General features: G+C 36.6%; 1 protein-coding gene across 2 annotated transcripts in view; it reads right to left on the minus strand.

Annotated features, from left to right (window-relative positions):
* cpne5b (copine Vb) overlaps positions 1-17,134 on the minus strand; it is a 118,707-nt gene that overhangs the window by 70,623 nt on the left and 30,950 nt on the right. Inside the window, exons 3-8 of one of the 2 annotated variants that reach the window (XM_044122131.1) lie at positions 15,907-15,947; positions 15,204-15,250; positions 9,374-9,477; positions 7,050-7,089; positions 5,368-5,382; positions 1,884-1,960 (exon numbers count right to left, since the gene is read on the minus strand). In XM_044122131.1, coding sequence (XP_043978066.1) covers positions 1,884-1,960; positions 5,368-5,382; positions 7,050-7,089; positions 9,374-9,477; positions 15,204-15,250; positions 15,907-15,947 — 324 coding nt within the window. The remainder of the gene's footprint in view (positions 1-1,883; positions 1,961-5,367; positions 5,383-7,049; positions 7,090-9,373; positions 9,478-15,203; positions 15,251-15,906; positions 15,948-17,134) is intronic. The other variant, XM_044122132.1, reaches the window with a different exon arrangement.

A 17,134-nucleotide genomic window follows, 5' to 3' on the forward strand; every position in this document is an offset into this window, starting at 1 on the left:
TTTTGAAGGCCATATATTTAGGCCTGTCACAATAACAAATTTTGCTGAGCGATTAATTGTCTCAAGAATTATTGCCATAAACGATAATATTGTTTAAAGACCTTTTTACACTGATATAATGGAAATGACGTAATAATGCATGTGATTTCCTGCCAAAAATAGATGCACTTTATTTTCAAAAAAATATTTAACATTGGAACTAATAAACAAAACAACCAAAAACAAAAATAAAAAGCATTATCAGTCTCCATGAACAAAACCGTACTTGAATAAAAACTAAACAACATGAAGGCAAAGTGGAAATAAATACTGCATTCAACCAAGAGTTATGAAGTCTGTATACCATATTGCCCAGAGAAGATGGGCACATCGACTACCTGATTCAATAGTTCACACTGCACTATTTTTTGCCCCCATTTTTCCCCTTACGACAATCTTAGTCGTTCTAAGATTGTCGCTTGAAATTTTGTAACCGATCATCCTGTAGTGTGTGGTGTGTTACAGTAGATCGTTGTGGCCGCTCCGATCTAAATAAGGGGTTTTCCCCAACTGGGATCGTTAACGCTGCCTGTTGAATGTGACAGGTAGCCAATCAGAAAGCACGGATTCTCCTCTCTGCTTTCTGAGGGGAAATTACAGAGAGAAATCCCAAACAGCTGACACAGCGCAGTCCAAAGTCCAGCAGACATTGGAGATGATATGTGGAAACAACATTAGTGGTCATAAAACATTTCTTGCAAAGAATACAGAAATGACAAGGGGAGGAGTTGGAGCGAAATCGCTACGTCGATGAACCCGGTAACTTTTCAGCTGTTCTTGTTAAAAAGACATAAATAGGTTATAATGATTTTCATTCAGTCAGGACGTTACGCTGACACTAGAGCCACATGCATTGCAGGTAGATTGTAGTAAAGCATTGACTAATGCCCGGTTTTAAAATGAGTTAACTGGACTTGTAGCCATTATTTTGTGCCCATTGTTGGACACCACACGGCACGATGGAACCCAATCGAACCGTTATACCTACGATTTCTGTCGGCTAACGTATGGTGTCTCAGGTTTTGAAAATGGGCCGACAGTCGGCCGACAACTCTAAGATTGTGTAGTGTGAGCTGGGCATTAAACTAAGGACATGAGGAAGGGAGGGTCAGTGGAGAGCAGCAGAGTTGAGCCTTTTTTCATTCACTTTGAGACACTTAAGGGGCTGCAGATGACATTTTCAGAAGCAAGTTGCATTGTATTGGGTGCAGCCTTAGTTAAACTTTACCTGAAGTGCACAATAGTCCAGGACAATAATGCTGATGTTGACAGTTGACAGATGTAGAAAGGCAGATCACAAGATGCACCATTAACACTCCATTTTGCAGCACTTGTGTAAGTGCACAGGCGGGAACGACGAGCTGTAATTTAGGTAATTTTGTACTATGCTTCTTCCTTTTCTTTAATGACAATAATTATCTGTGGAAAACATCTGTAGATGTGTTGTCTTCTTCCTCGGTCCCCTTTTCTGGTCAGATCAGTGTCTTTTCCTCACATCTCCATCTTAATCACCCATGTTTATTTTCTCCAGCCTTTCTTTACCCTCTCTTTTTTTCTTTATCTCATTCTCCTTCTGTTTCTGACTCATGTTCATTCCTCCAAAATTAGCATATGCTTCCTCTATTTCTACCTATCTTTCAGAGAAAATGAAGCTGAGTTCCAAAAATTTACACCCAAAGTAATCCTTATGGCTCATTTAATACATTTCAATAGAAATCATTACGTTTACTTCCAAAATATTTTTCTTCTTCCATTTTGACTCCCCTTTTTAGCACAATAAACCGTTTCCTAATCTCATTTGGAGTCAGAGAGCATGAGAAAAATAGCGTGAAATTTGTACTCACCCCAGTGGTTTTTCCAGTCGACTGGCTGGTGATCCAACGATCTCCCCGAGAGTGCAGAACATCTGACCTAAAAAGTCCTGGAGGGAAGCAAAAGGAAAAATTGAGAAGAAAAAAGGAAGAAGAGCAAAATTCTGGAGGCAAGTAGAAAGAGAAAAATTAATGTTTAGACTTAGAGACTGACTTTCACTAGATTTCATGCAAGTGGCAATCTCTAGCACTGGCTTCTTCCAAAGAACTTGTACACTAGTGTTCATTAAAATTTTGCAGATGAAAACCAAACTTTAAAATGTGCCTTGCACATGATTCATGGTGTGACATTTTCTCACACCACAAGTGAGTGACTGATCAAACCAGTTTTCAGTTTTTAATTCACCATGAACCTTTCAACATTTGTCAAGACAAACATTTGTTGTTTGGGGATCATGTGGACAGGAAAAAATTAGAGTGGTTAACTTTTCAATAAAATTGAGAAGTAGAAGTTTTTTTTTAGTCAGGGCTCTTTATTTTCCCATCTTTAAAATAAACCCAGTGCCTTCAGAAGTCACAATAATTAACAGAGTCCTCTTGCGTATCATTTATTTACAGCCTGATTACTGTCAGACTTTAAAGCTCATGGACATTTCTTGCGGACTATTAGTAAGCAAACAGAAATGTGAAGACAAAGAAACACACCACACTGGTCAGGAATGAGGATGTGGATAGTTTTAAGGCATGGTTAGGTGATGGAACATCACAAGCTGTATTAAAGCACATTGTGCAATAGATCATCTGAAAACGGAACAAATATGGAAGAACTATTGACCTTTACTGAGAGGCTGGGTAGGTAGTGTGTCAATTAGAGGAGCAGGTACTTTGGAGGAGTTAAAGACATTGGAAACTCAGGTAAGAGAAATTGTTGTTCCACCTAAATTCTAGTGCAATCAAGAAAATAATGTTTCAAGGATCTACTACAAATTAGATCCATCATTGGAAAAAAGCAAGTAGGACACAAAGCAAATGTGGAAGAAAGTGCTCTGGTCAGATTAGGCCAAAGTTTAACTCACTAGTCTACATGTAAAAGCTACGCCTGGTAAAAAACTAACACTGCAGTGGAGGTGAAGGCATCATGCTTTGTGTGTACTTGTTTTCAGCAGTACAAACTGGTCAGAGTTGATGAAAAAAACTGATGGCACTAAGTACAGTAAGGGTTCACCTTTCAGCATCAGAGAATACCTACACAGACAGACAGAGTTGTAATTCAATGGCTTAGATCAAATCACTTTCCTGCAGTAGACTTTCCCAGTCAAAGTCCAAACCTAAATTCAACTGGCAATATGTTGCATGACATGAAATGTGAGGTCTACAGAGGCTTTCTATCAAAACTGACTACTTTGGAAAGATGTTATGGGCAAGAATTTCAGTTTCTAGACGTTCAGTGCTGGTAGAAACAGCCTGCACATCTGTTTTTATATTGCTGATCGGTACAAGTTGTGTACAAATGCACACCACACTTTTTCTGCACTTGTAGTGTCAGAAATCTTTAGTTCTTCAAAACAAACTATCATTTCTATGTATTTGGGCAACAGTGGCTCAGATGGTAGGGATTTGTTGTGTAATCATTGTATTACCAGGTCAAATCTTGGCTCCGTCAGTCACCATTATCACTGTGTGACTGTCCATGAAGAAGGGAATGACCGATTGTAGAGTAAAGCACTTTGGAGTACTCTGACTTGATGAAGGACTATACAAATGCTTCATCAACTTTTCTTGATGAAGCACTCTTATGCAAATAAAAATATAACATTTTTGAAGGATATAGCTCTAATGTGAAAAAAGCTGGAAACAAAGGTCTGAGTATTTTTGCAAAGTGCTGTGTCTGCAATTCCACACTTATTGTATTGTCTTAGCTACTATCAATATGACTCTGAACTCCTAAATATTTAATTTGGTGTGAAAAATTAAGGCTTATTGAAATCAAACACCACCAAAATCTGCTAAACTGATAATCAAAGGTCAAATGTAGCCCAAACACCTCCTGTAAAATATACATAGTAGTTGTTGTAAATGCTATTAAATGTTGCGACTGTTAATAAATGATCAAATGTCTATAACACTGTGAAATAATTTGGTATGCAGCAGGTGGTCAGTTGAAGGAAACTAAGTAATGATTGCAACGAGGAATGACCAAAAAAGGGAAAGCAATCGATGTGATTCTTTAAGAAACAAGTCCCAGTTTTACTTCTGACATGCCAGATTTCAGTTTGGTAAATATCTATTGTCTCAGTTTTCAAGTTACCTGAGTATTAAGTGTTATTTCAATAAATAGAATGGAATCATAGTCCAGGCCAGCTTTATTATGGTCAAGAGGAAAAGTTTTATGCTGTACAAAAGTGTATTTCACTCCCAAAACATATGTTTTCCCAGGATGCAGAGCATCAGTTTTCTGCATGAAAAAAGTAACAAGTGGCACCAGATATTTGAAACCCAATGCCAGGATTAAACAGTCCCCAGTTCTTACCATTTGAGGCAAAATGCTAAGAATTAATCCCACTGAACCTGGTGCTTTCGACCTTAAAAACAGTTGTGTTCGTTAAATTTTTCTCAACAAATGTAAATTCAGATGAGAAAGATAATTTGATGATGAGTACTGAACTATAACATGTTGTTACTGTGATACAGTCAGAAACAACCCACCATTGACCTTTAAGTTTGTTTCTTCATATTGGATATCACAGCTGTTTCACTGACTTGAAGTGAATACAAGGACAAATATGTGTGTGTGGAAGTAGTGAAATATCATGTTCTATGATGTAAAGCATGATCAATGTGCGTGTTAGACATGGATCGAGACTTCTTAGATAAATAATATTTTCTGTTGCAAAAGTGTTCAAACCCCTTGAACTATTCCATAAACTTCCATGTAATCTGTTGTGGTTTTATTGTTTGACAAAATGTGAAAGACTCCAATTAGCATAAAAACTTTGGCAAGGCATCGCATGCCCTTATCAGCAAAAGTTTCTCAATGATCACTTTAGCATTTGACAGGAAAGCTGTAGAATCAGACTTGGAATTTGGTTTTAGTTTTGCAAGGTGAAGCAATCCAAACCAAAAGTCCTTAACTTTGGCCTTGGCAGGCAGGGCCCACTAAATAATTCATCATCATCCAGAAATGTTTTACATTTCACAGAAATCTCTGCTCCAGTCTGCCTACTGATTGTGGTCACTGTAAACTGTTAACGCCTGTAGCAAGTTATCATGGAAATACTTTTTTTCTATTTATAAATTACAATAAAGAAAAAAAAAAATCGACTTGACAGTTACATTTTTTTCCCACACTGTGTCCTGTGTGTTTCTCTCTGGGGATTTTGAGATATTCAGTTGGCTTGCTTTGGTTTTCAGGTGTTCTAGCCTAATGACTGACACAGTCTTTCCCTCTGACAGACAGATCATTTATGTGAGACAGCAGCCATGCAGTGTGAGTGTGAGAGGAGATGCAGGAACCTACATTGAGTTCTGCGGGCTTCCAGAAAGGTTGGGCGGCAGCAGCAACAACAACGACAGCAACAACAGTAACAACAGAGCACATCATATACCAAGGCACAACACTATGGCAAATACCTAAAAACTCCTGTTTAAATTGACACCATGCGAAAGAACCAAGACACGGAGCTCATCACAGGTGAAGCTAACGATGGAAAATGCAAACCCCCGTCATCCAAACACATCAAATAATCATTCACAATGATTATTTTTGTTCCAAACTTTTGTCAATGCTTTCTGTTACCAGTTTCCAGTCCTAAGTAAAAGAAAATCACAGCTCATGTGCTCCTAGTGAAAGAAAATAACATGGAGTATAGCCTGTTGCACTGTTTAAAATGGAAACTCAAAATCAAAAGCATTGCACTACCAAAGTTTTTTAAAGACCCTGCCACTGCAGGGATACTACAACAACTCAAAAACGACAGTAGGATAGATAGGAATCTAAATGATCATTTAATAGAGGAGACAGTAGATTACAGTAAACACAAATGCCATTAAAATCTAAGCCTAACAGTGGCGGTTTTTGAAATGGGCGAAAGGGCTTTCTGCCCAGGGAAGCACAATGTCAGGAGCGCCGTGAGGCAAAAGAAAGAGGAAACTTTACAACCCGTCACCTCCTTCCATGCATACACACTCACACGCACCATCCCAATGCCAAACAAGCGAAATTGTCTGTTTGCACCTTCTGTGTCATTCACAATGTGAGGTGTGAGTGATAACCTTGACCTTTGTGTTGGAATCACAACTCGTGGTTCTGGACTAAGTTCAATCATTATTTCAATGTGTTTTCAGGGAGCTTTGACTATTTCTGGTTACATATTGATATATAATCAGGTTGTTGGGTTATTCTGCTTACAATACAGTCTGAGATGATTCAGAGTTTCTAAGATGAATTATTTATCTGAAAAAGTTTTATGTGGTAAGGTATTTTGTTGTGTTTTCATAATGTTTGCAAGATATTGAAGCTGGTGATTTGAAATTTGTGTTCAATGTCATTTTGTTTGTTTGTGTTTTAAGGGATACCACTAAGTCTTTTTTGTAATGTTTGTGAAGGATTTTTTTTTATTGTAATGTTTGGTGTGGATCCAAGGCAGAATAATCTCTAGTAAAGTAGGGACCAATGGGGATTGTTAAATAAAAAAACAGATCAATAAGCTGTTGGGTCTATTTTAGTTCCTAACCTTCTAACATAAGCCTTTTCTCTTAATGTTTCTCGATAGGACAGTGGAAAAATTTTCTTTCCTTGCCAAATCGGCTGTTTGGAAAAGTAGAAAGAGGGTCTCACCCGGGGCATCATTCATGCAAGAACCGCCACTGCCCAACAAGATTGTGTAAAAACAAAAAAATTTGTTAGCATTTGGATGCATGCAAAATCAGGCAAGTAAGGGATTTGTTTTATTCCATCTTTGGGAAATAAATAACATGCTGCAAGCAACACCCACTCAAAACATGCAGAAAACAATACAAAAATAATAATATTATAAGATTATTTTACAAGTTGACTAAAGATTCATCAGATTAAATCAAGCCTTGACAAGCACTACATTTTATCTGTTACAGAGCATTTCAAGCCAGTAGTTCAGATTTTACTCTAGATTTGCTTCAGTTGGTCTGCGGTTCAAGGTTAAATTAAAAAGAAGCACTCACGTGTTTGGACAGGTCTGGGCTTTTAGAGTCCACATCATAGCTGAGAGAGAAAAAAAGACCAAAGCAGAACTTTTAGTAGAGAAAATATGAACAAGTCGATATACTTAATTTAACATACTCTCAAACCAAAAATGAAATGGAGCTACAAAGGACTGCAGTCGCTAGAAATAAAATAGGTGGTGTCAGTTGTGCCATGTGCTTTGTTAAATTTTAGCCTTTGGTTATTGTTTCTGAAATTCAAGGTAATGCTGTCAGAAACAATCAAATAAAGTAAAGAGACAACTAAGTGTATAAAGTATTACTTGAAACTAAAAAAGCAAAGAAAAGAAGGTGACATAAAAGACAAATACATCATATTTTAATGTGCTAAACTGAAAATCAGTCTGTTTGAAGAGGTGGCCAGGAAAGCATAATCAAATGTATCAATTCAGAAGTGGCTAAATGAAAAGAACCTGGATCTGAGTATCTTTTCAGATGTTCCCAATTGTGCTGCTCAGTAATTAAGGATGGGCTCAACCTGAGCTTTATTTCCTGAGAGTTGAACCTAATCTGATTTGCATGTGAATATAAAACAATGAAAGTGAGGGAAAGAGAGTGTATGTGACAGCCAATATCAAACATGATGGAAACAATGGATCCTTTTTTTTTCCAGTAATCAGGTGTGGGTAACGTTGCATAAATCCTCTTATTTATTTTATGTCTGTTTTAACTGACGAACTTACAACAATTATAAAAATATAGTCAAACACTTTAACGCAAGAGCTCTGAACTGAACGGTTTGCCCCATAATCAAGATGGACTAATCTGGAAAATGTTGTCAAGTGTGCCGCGCTTTCTTTACATGTAAAGCCCAGTATTGACTCCTTATGTTAACATGCAGTCGTATAAAAAATAATTCACACCTAAACACATTTTCTTAGAGTACATTCTTCCTCTTTTTTGCTCCATCTGTTTCATTGTTTGTTGCACACTGCAGATGTTACTTCCTGAGGCTTTCTTTTGTAATTCATATTGATTTTGCCACTCATCCGGGTTAATTCGTGAAAAACAATAAAACATGTCTGTTCTGCAGATTCTCCCTTCTGAGCTGCGAATCTCTGCACATCATCCAGAGAGACTATAATCCTTTTGGCTGCTTCTCTACTAAATGCTTACTTTTTCTTGCCTGTCAGTTGTCATAGATGGCGACGTTTTGATAGTTTTGCAATTGTGCCAGACTCTTGCTACTGCAATACTTTCCATTTTCAGGTGATGATGGATTGAGCAGAGCTTTGTAAGATGATCAAAGCTTGAGATGTTGTTGTATAACCTAAACTGGAGCATTATCCCTGACCTGTCTGCTTTGATCCTTGGCCTTCATGATGCCGTTTATTTACTAATGTTCTCTAAAAAACCTCTGAGGTCTTCACAGTATCATTGGATTTATAATGAGAACATATTAGACATATAATATTAGACATATCTAGACTGTGACTTCTGAGGGCAATTTTTCCCCTGCTTTAGATTAAGGTGTATCAGAGGAAAAGGGGCTGAATAATGCACTACTTTGTATTGTTTAAACCAAATCTAATATATAAAGATTTAATGTTGTCATGTTACAAAAATATAAACAGCTCAAGTGGTTTCATTTTTACAAAATACATTATGCAAAACCATAGTGGTTACAGGGTGATTTATGTATCACTTTCAGTTTACATATTTAAAAATAATAATAATGGTATTCAGCAATAAATATCAAGAACTGCCACTCTATTTTTAGGTCAAGCTCATGTTTTCCTAAAGTCAGTCGTTCATTTAGTCTCTGTCCCTTATCTGGAACTGGGCTGCAGAAGCATAATCTGAACAGTGATCTGCAGACCTCCCATTCCTCTGCCTAAAGCTTTCCCACTGGCATACAAAGGTGTTCCCAAGCCAGCCATGAAAGCCATGAGATTATATCTCATGCTAGAAGTCTTGGGTAAGGACATACTTGGTTTGAGTATGCAAGGTGTTTGAAAGAAAATACAATATTGTTATTTCTTTATGCTTTATTCTCACTTAATTTGCTACAAGAAAGAAAATGCATTTTTCAAAATATTCAACATTCAAAGACAATGTAGAAAATAAGCTCTGCACACCAGCACAGACATTTCTATGTTATGAACCATTTTTGAGGGTGTGAAGAAATTATGACTGAAATTTGGCACATAAGTTTGAAGGCTTTGTGCCATTTGAACATACTGATAACATGGCATGCATTATCTGTTATTTTGGTTGGCATTCTCATCACTGATAGTAAACATAAAAGAGAAGAAGAAGAAGACAGATGATTATAAATAACTCACAAGTCAAAGCGGAGATTCTGTTTCTCCTCAAAAAAGTAGTCCAAGATGTACTTTCTAACAAAGTCGGGGTTCAGTGTGTTGTCTATCACTTCGGTCCTGCCGAACTATGAAGGGAAAAAGATAGTTGAAAGTCAGGAGACAGAAATGATGAATGGATACAAAGGAAAACTGGAAAACCATAAGAGAAACAACAGCTTCATGGTATTAAATCAGGCCTTATTATTAGTGGCTGCTGTGCAAAAAAGCTAGTTTTCCTTTAATTCTTGTATCCCCATCTTTATCCCTAATTACTGTACAAAAAGATAACCCACTCATCAAAGCCCTACAGGAAGCAAGAGATGAGTAAAAGATCCTGTGAAAATGTGTAGGCAGAGAAAAAAAAGAGTCTAGGAATAAAAATGGCATACGAAGTACAAAGAGTGGGCAGAAGAAAAGGGGTATTACTCCAAACTAGGGGCTTTGGACAGAAAAGGTGAGAGGATGGGGTGGAAACAGCAGAGGTGGAGAAGAGTAGTAATTAAGGCTTCCTAATTAGCGGGATTTTCACTTCCAAGCTGCCAAACAAAGGAAAATATGGCAAAAGAACACTTTTAAAATGACATAAACCTTGGATGCTTATACACAATTAGTTGAGCAGAGTTTCACAGGAGACGGTATCAAGCACACAGAATATTTTTGCAGAAATTTTACATAGCACTCGATCAAGAAATTTGCTACATAAAAAATGCTTACCACATTCTGTTGTATGTCTTTTTTTATATGCCACTCTGAATTTTGCCCATAAAGAGTTTATATTATCTTAGAATTTCTCTTTTTTGAATTATCTTTTTGTTAGTCAATCCATATCTTTAGATGAGTAAGCTCAACTTAATTATAAATACTTTTGATATTTTACCTCTGCACTGCAAAATCAATAATGGTGGTTGTTTTGGCCTCTTTCTGTATTTTAACCTTTTTCAGTGAGAATGACAATAGGTGTTGGAGGTTAAGATTGGATTATAAGCCACTATTTTATTACATGCTTTGTATACTGTGATGCATCTAAAAAACGGCTTTTTACCAACAGGTTTTTAAAGATTAACCTACGGTATGATGAAGAGGAGCGCATAAGGTCATGAGCAAATTTGTCTCAAAACGAAATTGACACTGAGTGACAGCAAAAGAGAGACTGAGAAAGTGTGTGAGAGGCTGTTCAATTCTGACACTGAATTAGACGACTAATGGTTTTGGAAGATGAAGATGGCAACTGATGACTTTTTCTCATAGGCTACTGTATTTTTTTAAGCAGCCAGGTTTAGTATTTATTTATGTTACAAGTGCGTATTTAATTAAAAGTAAAAAAAATATGTCTAAATATCTAATGTTATAACCGGGATACCTGCAGCTTATAGACAAATTGTCTGTGTGTAGATACACACACACAGACAAGTGTCTGTATATGTACATGTATATCTACAGACTTTCTTTTCTTTTCAAAGTTAATGGGTGTGGCTTGTAATCAGGTGAGCTCAATAGACTGGAAATTACAGTAACCTGTTTTTCTACCCAATGGTGGTGAAATTGATCACTGTTGGATGTTAATGAGGATTTTTCACTTATTGCAATAAAAACGCCAACAGTATAAACTCTGGGCACTTAGGAGAACATGACACATTGTTTACCATCTCCTTGGTTGGTTAAATACTTCTTTTTCCAAAGAACCCGCTAACTGAATTGTATAAGTGGGAAACGGAAATAAAAGGCAGAAATTGAATCTGTGCTGCACCTTGAATCTCCAAGAGACCCCGAGGTGTTGATGAAGCTGTGAGCACATGTTAGTAAAGAGGTGGGTGATGGTTAAAGATGAGCTCTGTAATGTGATTTCCCCACTGAGTGGAGGAGACAATACTGTTCTGCAGAGTTCATTAGATGCCGCTTGACTGCAGGAGTTGGCTAATGAGAATCTGGCGTGAGTCCCTGAGTTTTCACCCTCACTATCACATGCATACACAAACTGAAGCTCCACAGATGTGTTGCACATGTGGCTAACTTGGCTAAGTGAACTCTTCAGGCAACAGCTAGATTTGCAGTGTCTGATACTAGAATGTGAATATGCTTCCAAAAACACTGTGGGAGTTTTGAAGAGCAATAAAAAAAATGCAAGGATAATTCTTTGCCTTGGTGGTGAGTCTTCAGTTCCAAACATGACCAAAATGTTATTATCTTCTTCCCCAGAGCACACACGAACCACAGCTGGGGATTTGTGCTGTTTCTTTGACCAACATGGGATTTTACTGTCCTCATGGGTTGCCGAGTAGACGGTTGCATACTGCTGCAATAATGAGCTTGGCGGTTTCTTCTGCTTTTACGGGCAGAGGTAAATGACACTAGTGTGAATTAGTGTGAGACAAGCCTTTTTTTTTTTTTTCAGCTGTGTCCTTCACTTAAAAAGAGCTCTGTTGTGAATGCATCAATTGCTCAATATCAACAAAAAGAGAAACACACTGCAAGCAGAAATAGCATTCTGTAAACCCCCAGGAATAAAAGAGCATCAGGAGCATTTTGGCTTGTCGGGGAGGAATTTTCATAGAGCTTCTAAAACTGTTGCGTGTCTACATGAGGAAAAAAAATAATCCAGGGGTTGGCTTGAGCTTTGAGCTCGAGCTGTTTTTGTATGAAATTTAGACATAGAACACAGAAATGTACACATGATACTCAGACTCTGCAAAGTAGTGAAAGGTGGCTCTACAAAGTATTCACTCAGAAATGCAGGATACACATGCATCCCATAGTAAGCTTTTATTTATAAAAAGAAAAAAAAAAACAATCAAATCACAGAAATTGTACACAAATTTGTGTTTACCTCTCACATGAACTTCAATAAAACACTTTGGAGTTATGTCACAAAATGTAAAGAAGTTTGAGTGGTAAAAATGCCTTTGGGAGGCACCATATTTCCTGAATCTGATGTGTTCACCGTCACTTGTCAAAACTGAATTGTTAGTGATACAAGGCATTTTCCTTAAAAATCCAATTAGGAATTCAAAGGTGCCCTAAAGAATAGTGTGAAGTTATTTTGACCTAACATAAAATGAGATGCTTAAAATGTATTATGTCCTTTTAATTATGTAATCACTACCTGAAAGGAAAAGAGTGGGCGGAAAGAAGAAAACTTTTACCAGTGGAATCTACATCTTTTTACATAAATGCATTAAAGAATGCATAGGTCATGCTAAAGCTACACTTGGAAAAAAGCCTACACACTCACAGTCATCTATAAAATGTGTAATTAAACATCAGAGCAACAAATATGGACAATAAAATATCAGATATTTACATCTGGCTTATTTTAATGAGATAACATGTCCCTGTGTAAAACATAATAGTTTTATTTGGTGTCCTGTAAAAAAAGGTATCTCTCACCAGATTGATGTTTATTTCTGCTCCTCATTCAAAATAATACATTTCTAACTAAGATGGCTATGAATAGCCAATATTTTTCCATAAATTTGGTCAAGAAGGAGCAGGTCACTCACCAGAGCAGTGAAGCTCGTTTGTGCTTTACACTTTTTGGATAACTTTGAGGTTGATAATTGTTAAAAGCTAAAAAAAAATATGACTCTGAAAGAGCCATTCAGATTTTTTGCCTATTTTTTTGTTAGTTCTAAGAGTGTCCAAACAAATATTCTGTCAATGTTTTGATTAAATGTTTGTTACCTTGTGGGTGTGTCTTTTGTGGCAGCCATCTTAAGTTCCTGCTAAAGAGGAGGCCTGCCTCGAACCCAGCTCTTTTATAGGAAGTGTGGTGATAAGAGCTGTCGTTTGATTGGTTGAAACTTAAAGTAATTAAAAGAAGAAAATGACTTTGCTGAAATTGTGCATTTGCATACATAAGATGTTTGCCTGATGTCTTATTACTGATAAGTAATTTCTAGTGTTTACATTATGTATGTGAAAGTTAACTTTGTTTCCTTCCCTCCCTTTCTTCCTCCCTCTTTCTCTCCTCCCCCGACTCTAAAAGGCTGGGGTAATTGGCCGATTTGAATTGAGAAGACGGGGTTTTACTGCTGGATGTGGCAGGAAGACTGATGGAAGGGAGGCCATTTTAAAATCTGCTGTGGTGCCTGAAAATAAATAAACCGGCTTTATTTGCTGTACAGCAAAGACTGACTGACTTCTCTTTCCACAGCACACCTCCCAGTGTGTGTTCAAAATCACACAGGAACACATCTTCACATGTGAGTCTGACTGACCACATGTGAAATTTTACACATTAGAAGTCACATGTGAGATGTGTGAAATACTTTTTTTCACATGGGTGAATAGAGTGAACTATTGTAGTCATAGTGACCACTCAAAGGATTTTCACACAATGATCTTTATTTACTCGGCCTGTCTCACACATGCACACCGTGATAACAAAGACAGTAAGGAACTGTAGGTTCAGTGCTATGGTCAAGGTCTCTGACAACTGGCAGGGGAAGGTTTCCCAAAAGTGTTTTACATTTTAACGCACAATAAAACGTCCAAATACATTGTTCTGAAAATTAGACATGTAACCAAACAAGAACTTGTGATGGACAATTGTAGACTTATGCTCTTTACCTCTCTTTATCTTTTGGTTGCTATATGAATAGTTATGAGATTGGTCGCCTGGTGTCAAACAGACATACCCAAATAATACATTATGGGGCGACTATGGTTCTGTGGGTAAAGATGCTGTCTTGGGATCGGAAGGTTGTAGGTTTGATTCTAGCATCCTCCTGGCACATCTCAATGTGGCGCTTAAACTGGTTATGTATTGGTATGAATAGGTGATTGTGACTCTAGTGCAAAGTGCTTTGAGTGGTCAAAATGATTGGGAAGTCATTATATAAGTTCAGTCCATTTACATACCCACATAGTGTCTTCAAACTGACTGATTCTCAGGCCTATTTTTTCCTGAACTCAGAATGTATCAAAGCTGTCCTCTTTAACATCAAACACAGACCCCTTTTTCTTCACAAAAGGTAAATCCCAAGATGGCCTGTGCTGAGCTGCACAAAGTCCTTGGTGCATAACAATCCTCAATTTCACACCGATAGCTCTGTCTCTTCCCTGTGTTGGGAAGCAACCCAACAGTGACACCCTTCTGTCACAAGATTTACTGACCAGAACAAAGATAGCCAGGATCAACTGGTAGCTAGAGCAGAATTGACAGACAGACAGGTTTTAATGAAATTGTTGCTTCTTCTCATCAAGACTCATGTTAAAGTATTTTTTTCAAAACTACAGAAGTTTTCTTTTTATTTATTTATTTATAAGTTAGTCGCACTATAATTAAATACATAAAATAAGAAATACAAATAGTTATAGTTGCCCACTTGTGTTTGTTGCTCTGTGTATCAACTTTAAACCCGCCTCTTTTCTGTTCCCTGGATGAGCAGCGTCAATGTTGATACCAACCTACGTTATTGTCATATTATCATATGACAAAGAGAGAACTGGTGCTAATACTAAATAAGCTACATAAACTAAACAAATGCAATGAGAATAGTATTAATCCCTCAACAGAGAGCTTTTTAGTCCCCAAAATGCCAGCATATTGATCTTTCCCCTCATTTTTATTTTTATTTTGCTTTAAAGCCCCAATTAGGGGGATGTTTCTCTGACATTTGCAGAAAAATGATGCTTGAAAAGCTTAAATAAATTGGTATAATAAACTGCTGTAAGCCCACAGTGAAACAACTACCGAAATGATATGTCTTACCCAAAGTACTGCAGTTTAATTAGAAAGGATTCATTTCATTTTTCTTTTTTTTCTTTTTTTATTTTTGCTCTGACGTACGTGTATGATTGTGTGTACACTCACCTCTCTCCACTGTTTGGTTTCAACACCCTGCGTATACAGTACGCACACTGTGGGGTGGAAAAAGTACAAGACAGCAATAAAAATAATACATTTTGTGCAGGAAACATGGGAAACATAAAGCAGAGGGAAAGACCAAATAAAAAATACAGCCAGTTCAGACAAAGTGGTAACATGAGAAGTTGAACTCAAGTAATATCTCTTAAAACAAAGATTTTCAAAAATGACATTACGCCAAAACCTTTAACCTGCAGTATGCAGTTTTTATAAAAACAAAAAAAAAATCTCTTCAAAATTAGAATTATGTTGTGACAGTAGAAGATAAAACAGACAATATGTGAAAAAAAACTAATTATTTTCCTTTTTCTCTGTAGTAATGTTGTCATCTTCACAAATACAAATTAACGCTTTTTCTGCTGAGATAAGTTGCTTCTCTGCCATTATCACATTGAGCAGCACGTACACAAACATGATTGAAAACTTCATCCTGACTCTGATTGGTTGTTTTTCGCCGGGAGCGATGCACAATCTTTTCACACATTATGTCTCATACCGTACTGTCACAGCTTGGTTATAGTGTTAACAAATATGTAATAAATAAATAAATAAACATTTTAAAGTTACAAACATAGAAAGAAACATTAAGAAAAAGGCCACACAACACAAGCATCTGACAGAAACATTGTTTTCTTTATGAAATACTTACTAGGATCGGACTTTGAGAAGGTGTCTTTATCCAGCAGATTTCTGGTAGAAAAAGAGAAGAAAATTGAAACAGTTCATACTCATTCTGGGTAAGTAAGTAATTAAAGGTTAGTAGTGAAACAAAAATGTATTTAACATCAGAAAATCTGAAAAGCTTCTAATTTTTACTTTTAATGGCATTTATTGCTATATTTGGTTACTGTAAAAAGTCTAAAACTCAAATCCTGTATAAAACTTGACTGATAGGCATCCATTCTCATGTTTACCCAACAAACAAAAAAAATACAACAACATCTCACACATAAGAAAATGATCTAAGACCAATATGGTAATCTGGAACACACTTTTAAATTAGTTGTGTAGTTATCTGCTACATTTCTTTGTAACAGAGGAAAGAAAAGTAGAGCTCCATAAAATCATGTTCTGTAATTCTGCCTCTTGTTCGACTTTCAGCATATTATCATATGGTAAAATAGGAGTGTTTTCAGGCAGAAAAGGGGAAACTAATTTGCATCATGTATGGTTTTCATACTAGCTATTCATTTTTGGGGGGGGGATTAGGCAGATGTTTTCAGTCATTCTGATGGTTGGACCTCTGCTGGCAATTCTGTAGAATTAGAATAAACCTCTACAGAAATAATACATCTAAAGCCATGAAGCAAAAATGTAACTTGGAAATAAATTAAATGTGTCGAATTATAGACACCACTGCTTATCTTGGTCAAAATATAAAATGTTTTGTTTAGGGTTAGATGCAAGAACATATTTCCAAATAGGTTTGGAGAGACTTGTTTATTAATGTGTTGGACCAGCTCCCTTTTCACTATTTCTCTGTAAATACCAGAGGTCTAAGAGGCAACATTCCTTCAGATGTCCACAGTATTACACCGTGAGGAAGGCTCAAAGATGTAACAATTTGTTAATTTGAGAAACAGACATGATACAATCTGTTGGCACTGAAATATTTGTAAAAATCCGTATTACAGATTAATTTTTGTAGAGGGTGCAGGTCTTTCTGGGACGATGTTGTAGTTAAGCCTTACCTTTTGCTCCACAATATTAAAATGTGGTCATTATTCCCAAAAGAAAAACACTGACAATAATGTTTAGAATATTCTACTATTTTAGATTGTGAATGAGAAATTATTAAATGTAATCCAAATTTCTTTAAAAAAATCCCAACTTGGATCCAATGCATCTTTTGTCTATTTACCATTCACTTGCATCAA

This window comes from Gambusia affinis, linkage group LG07 (genome assembly GCF_019740435.1).
Source record: "Gambusia affinis linkage group LG07, SWU_Gaff_1.0, whole genome shotgun sequence".
NCBI lineage: Eukaryota > Metazoa > Chordata > Actinopteri > Cyprinodontiformes > Poeciliidae > Gambusia > Gambusia affinis.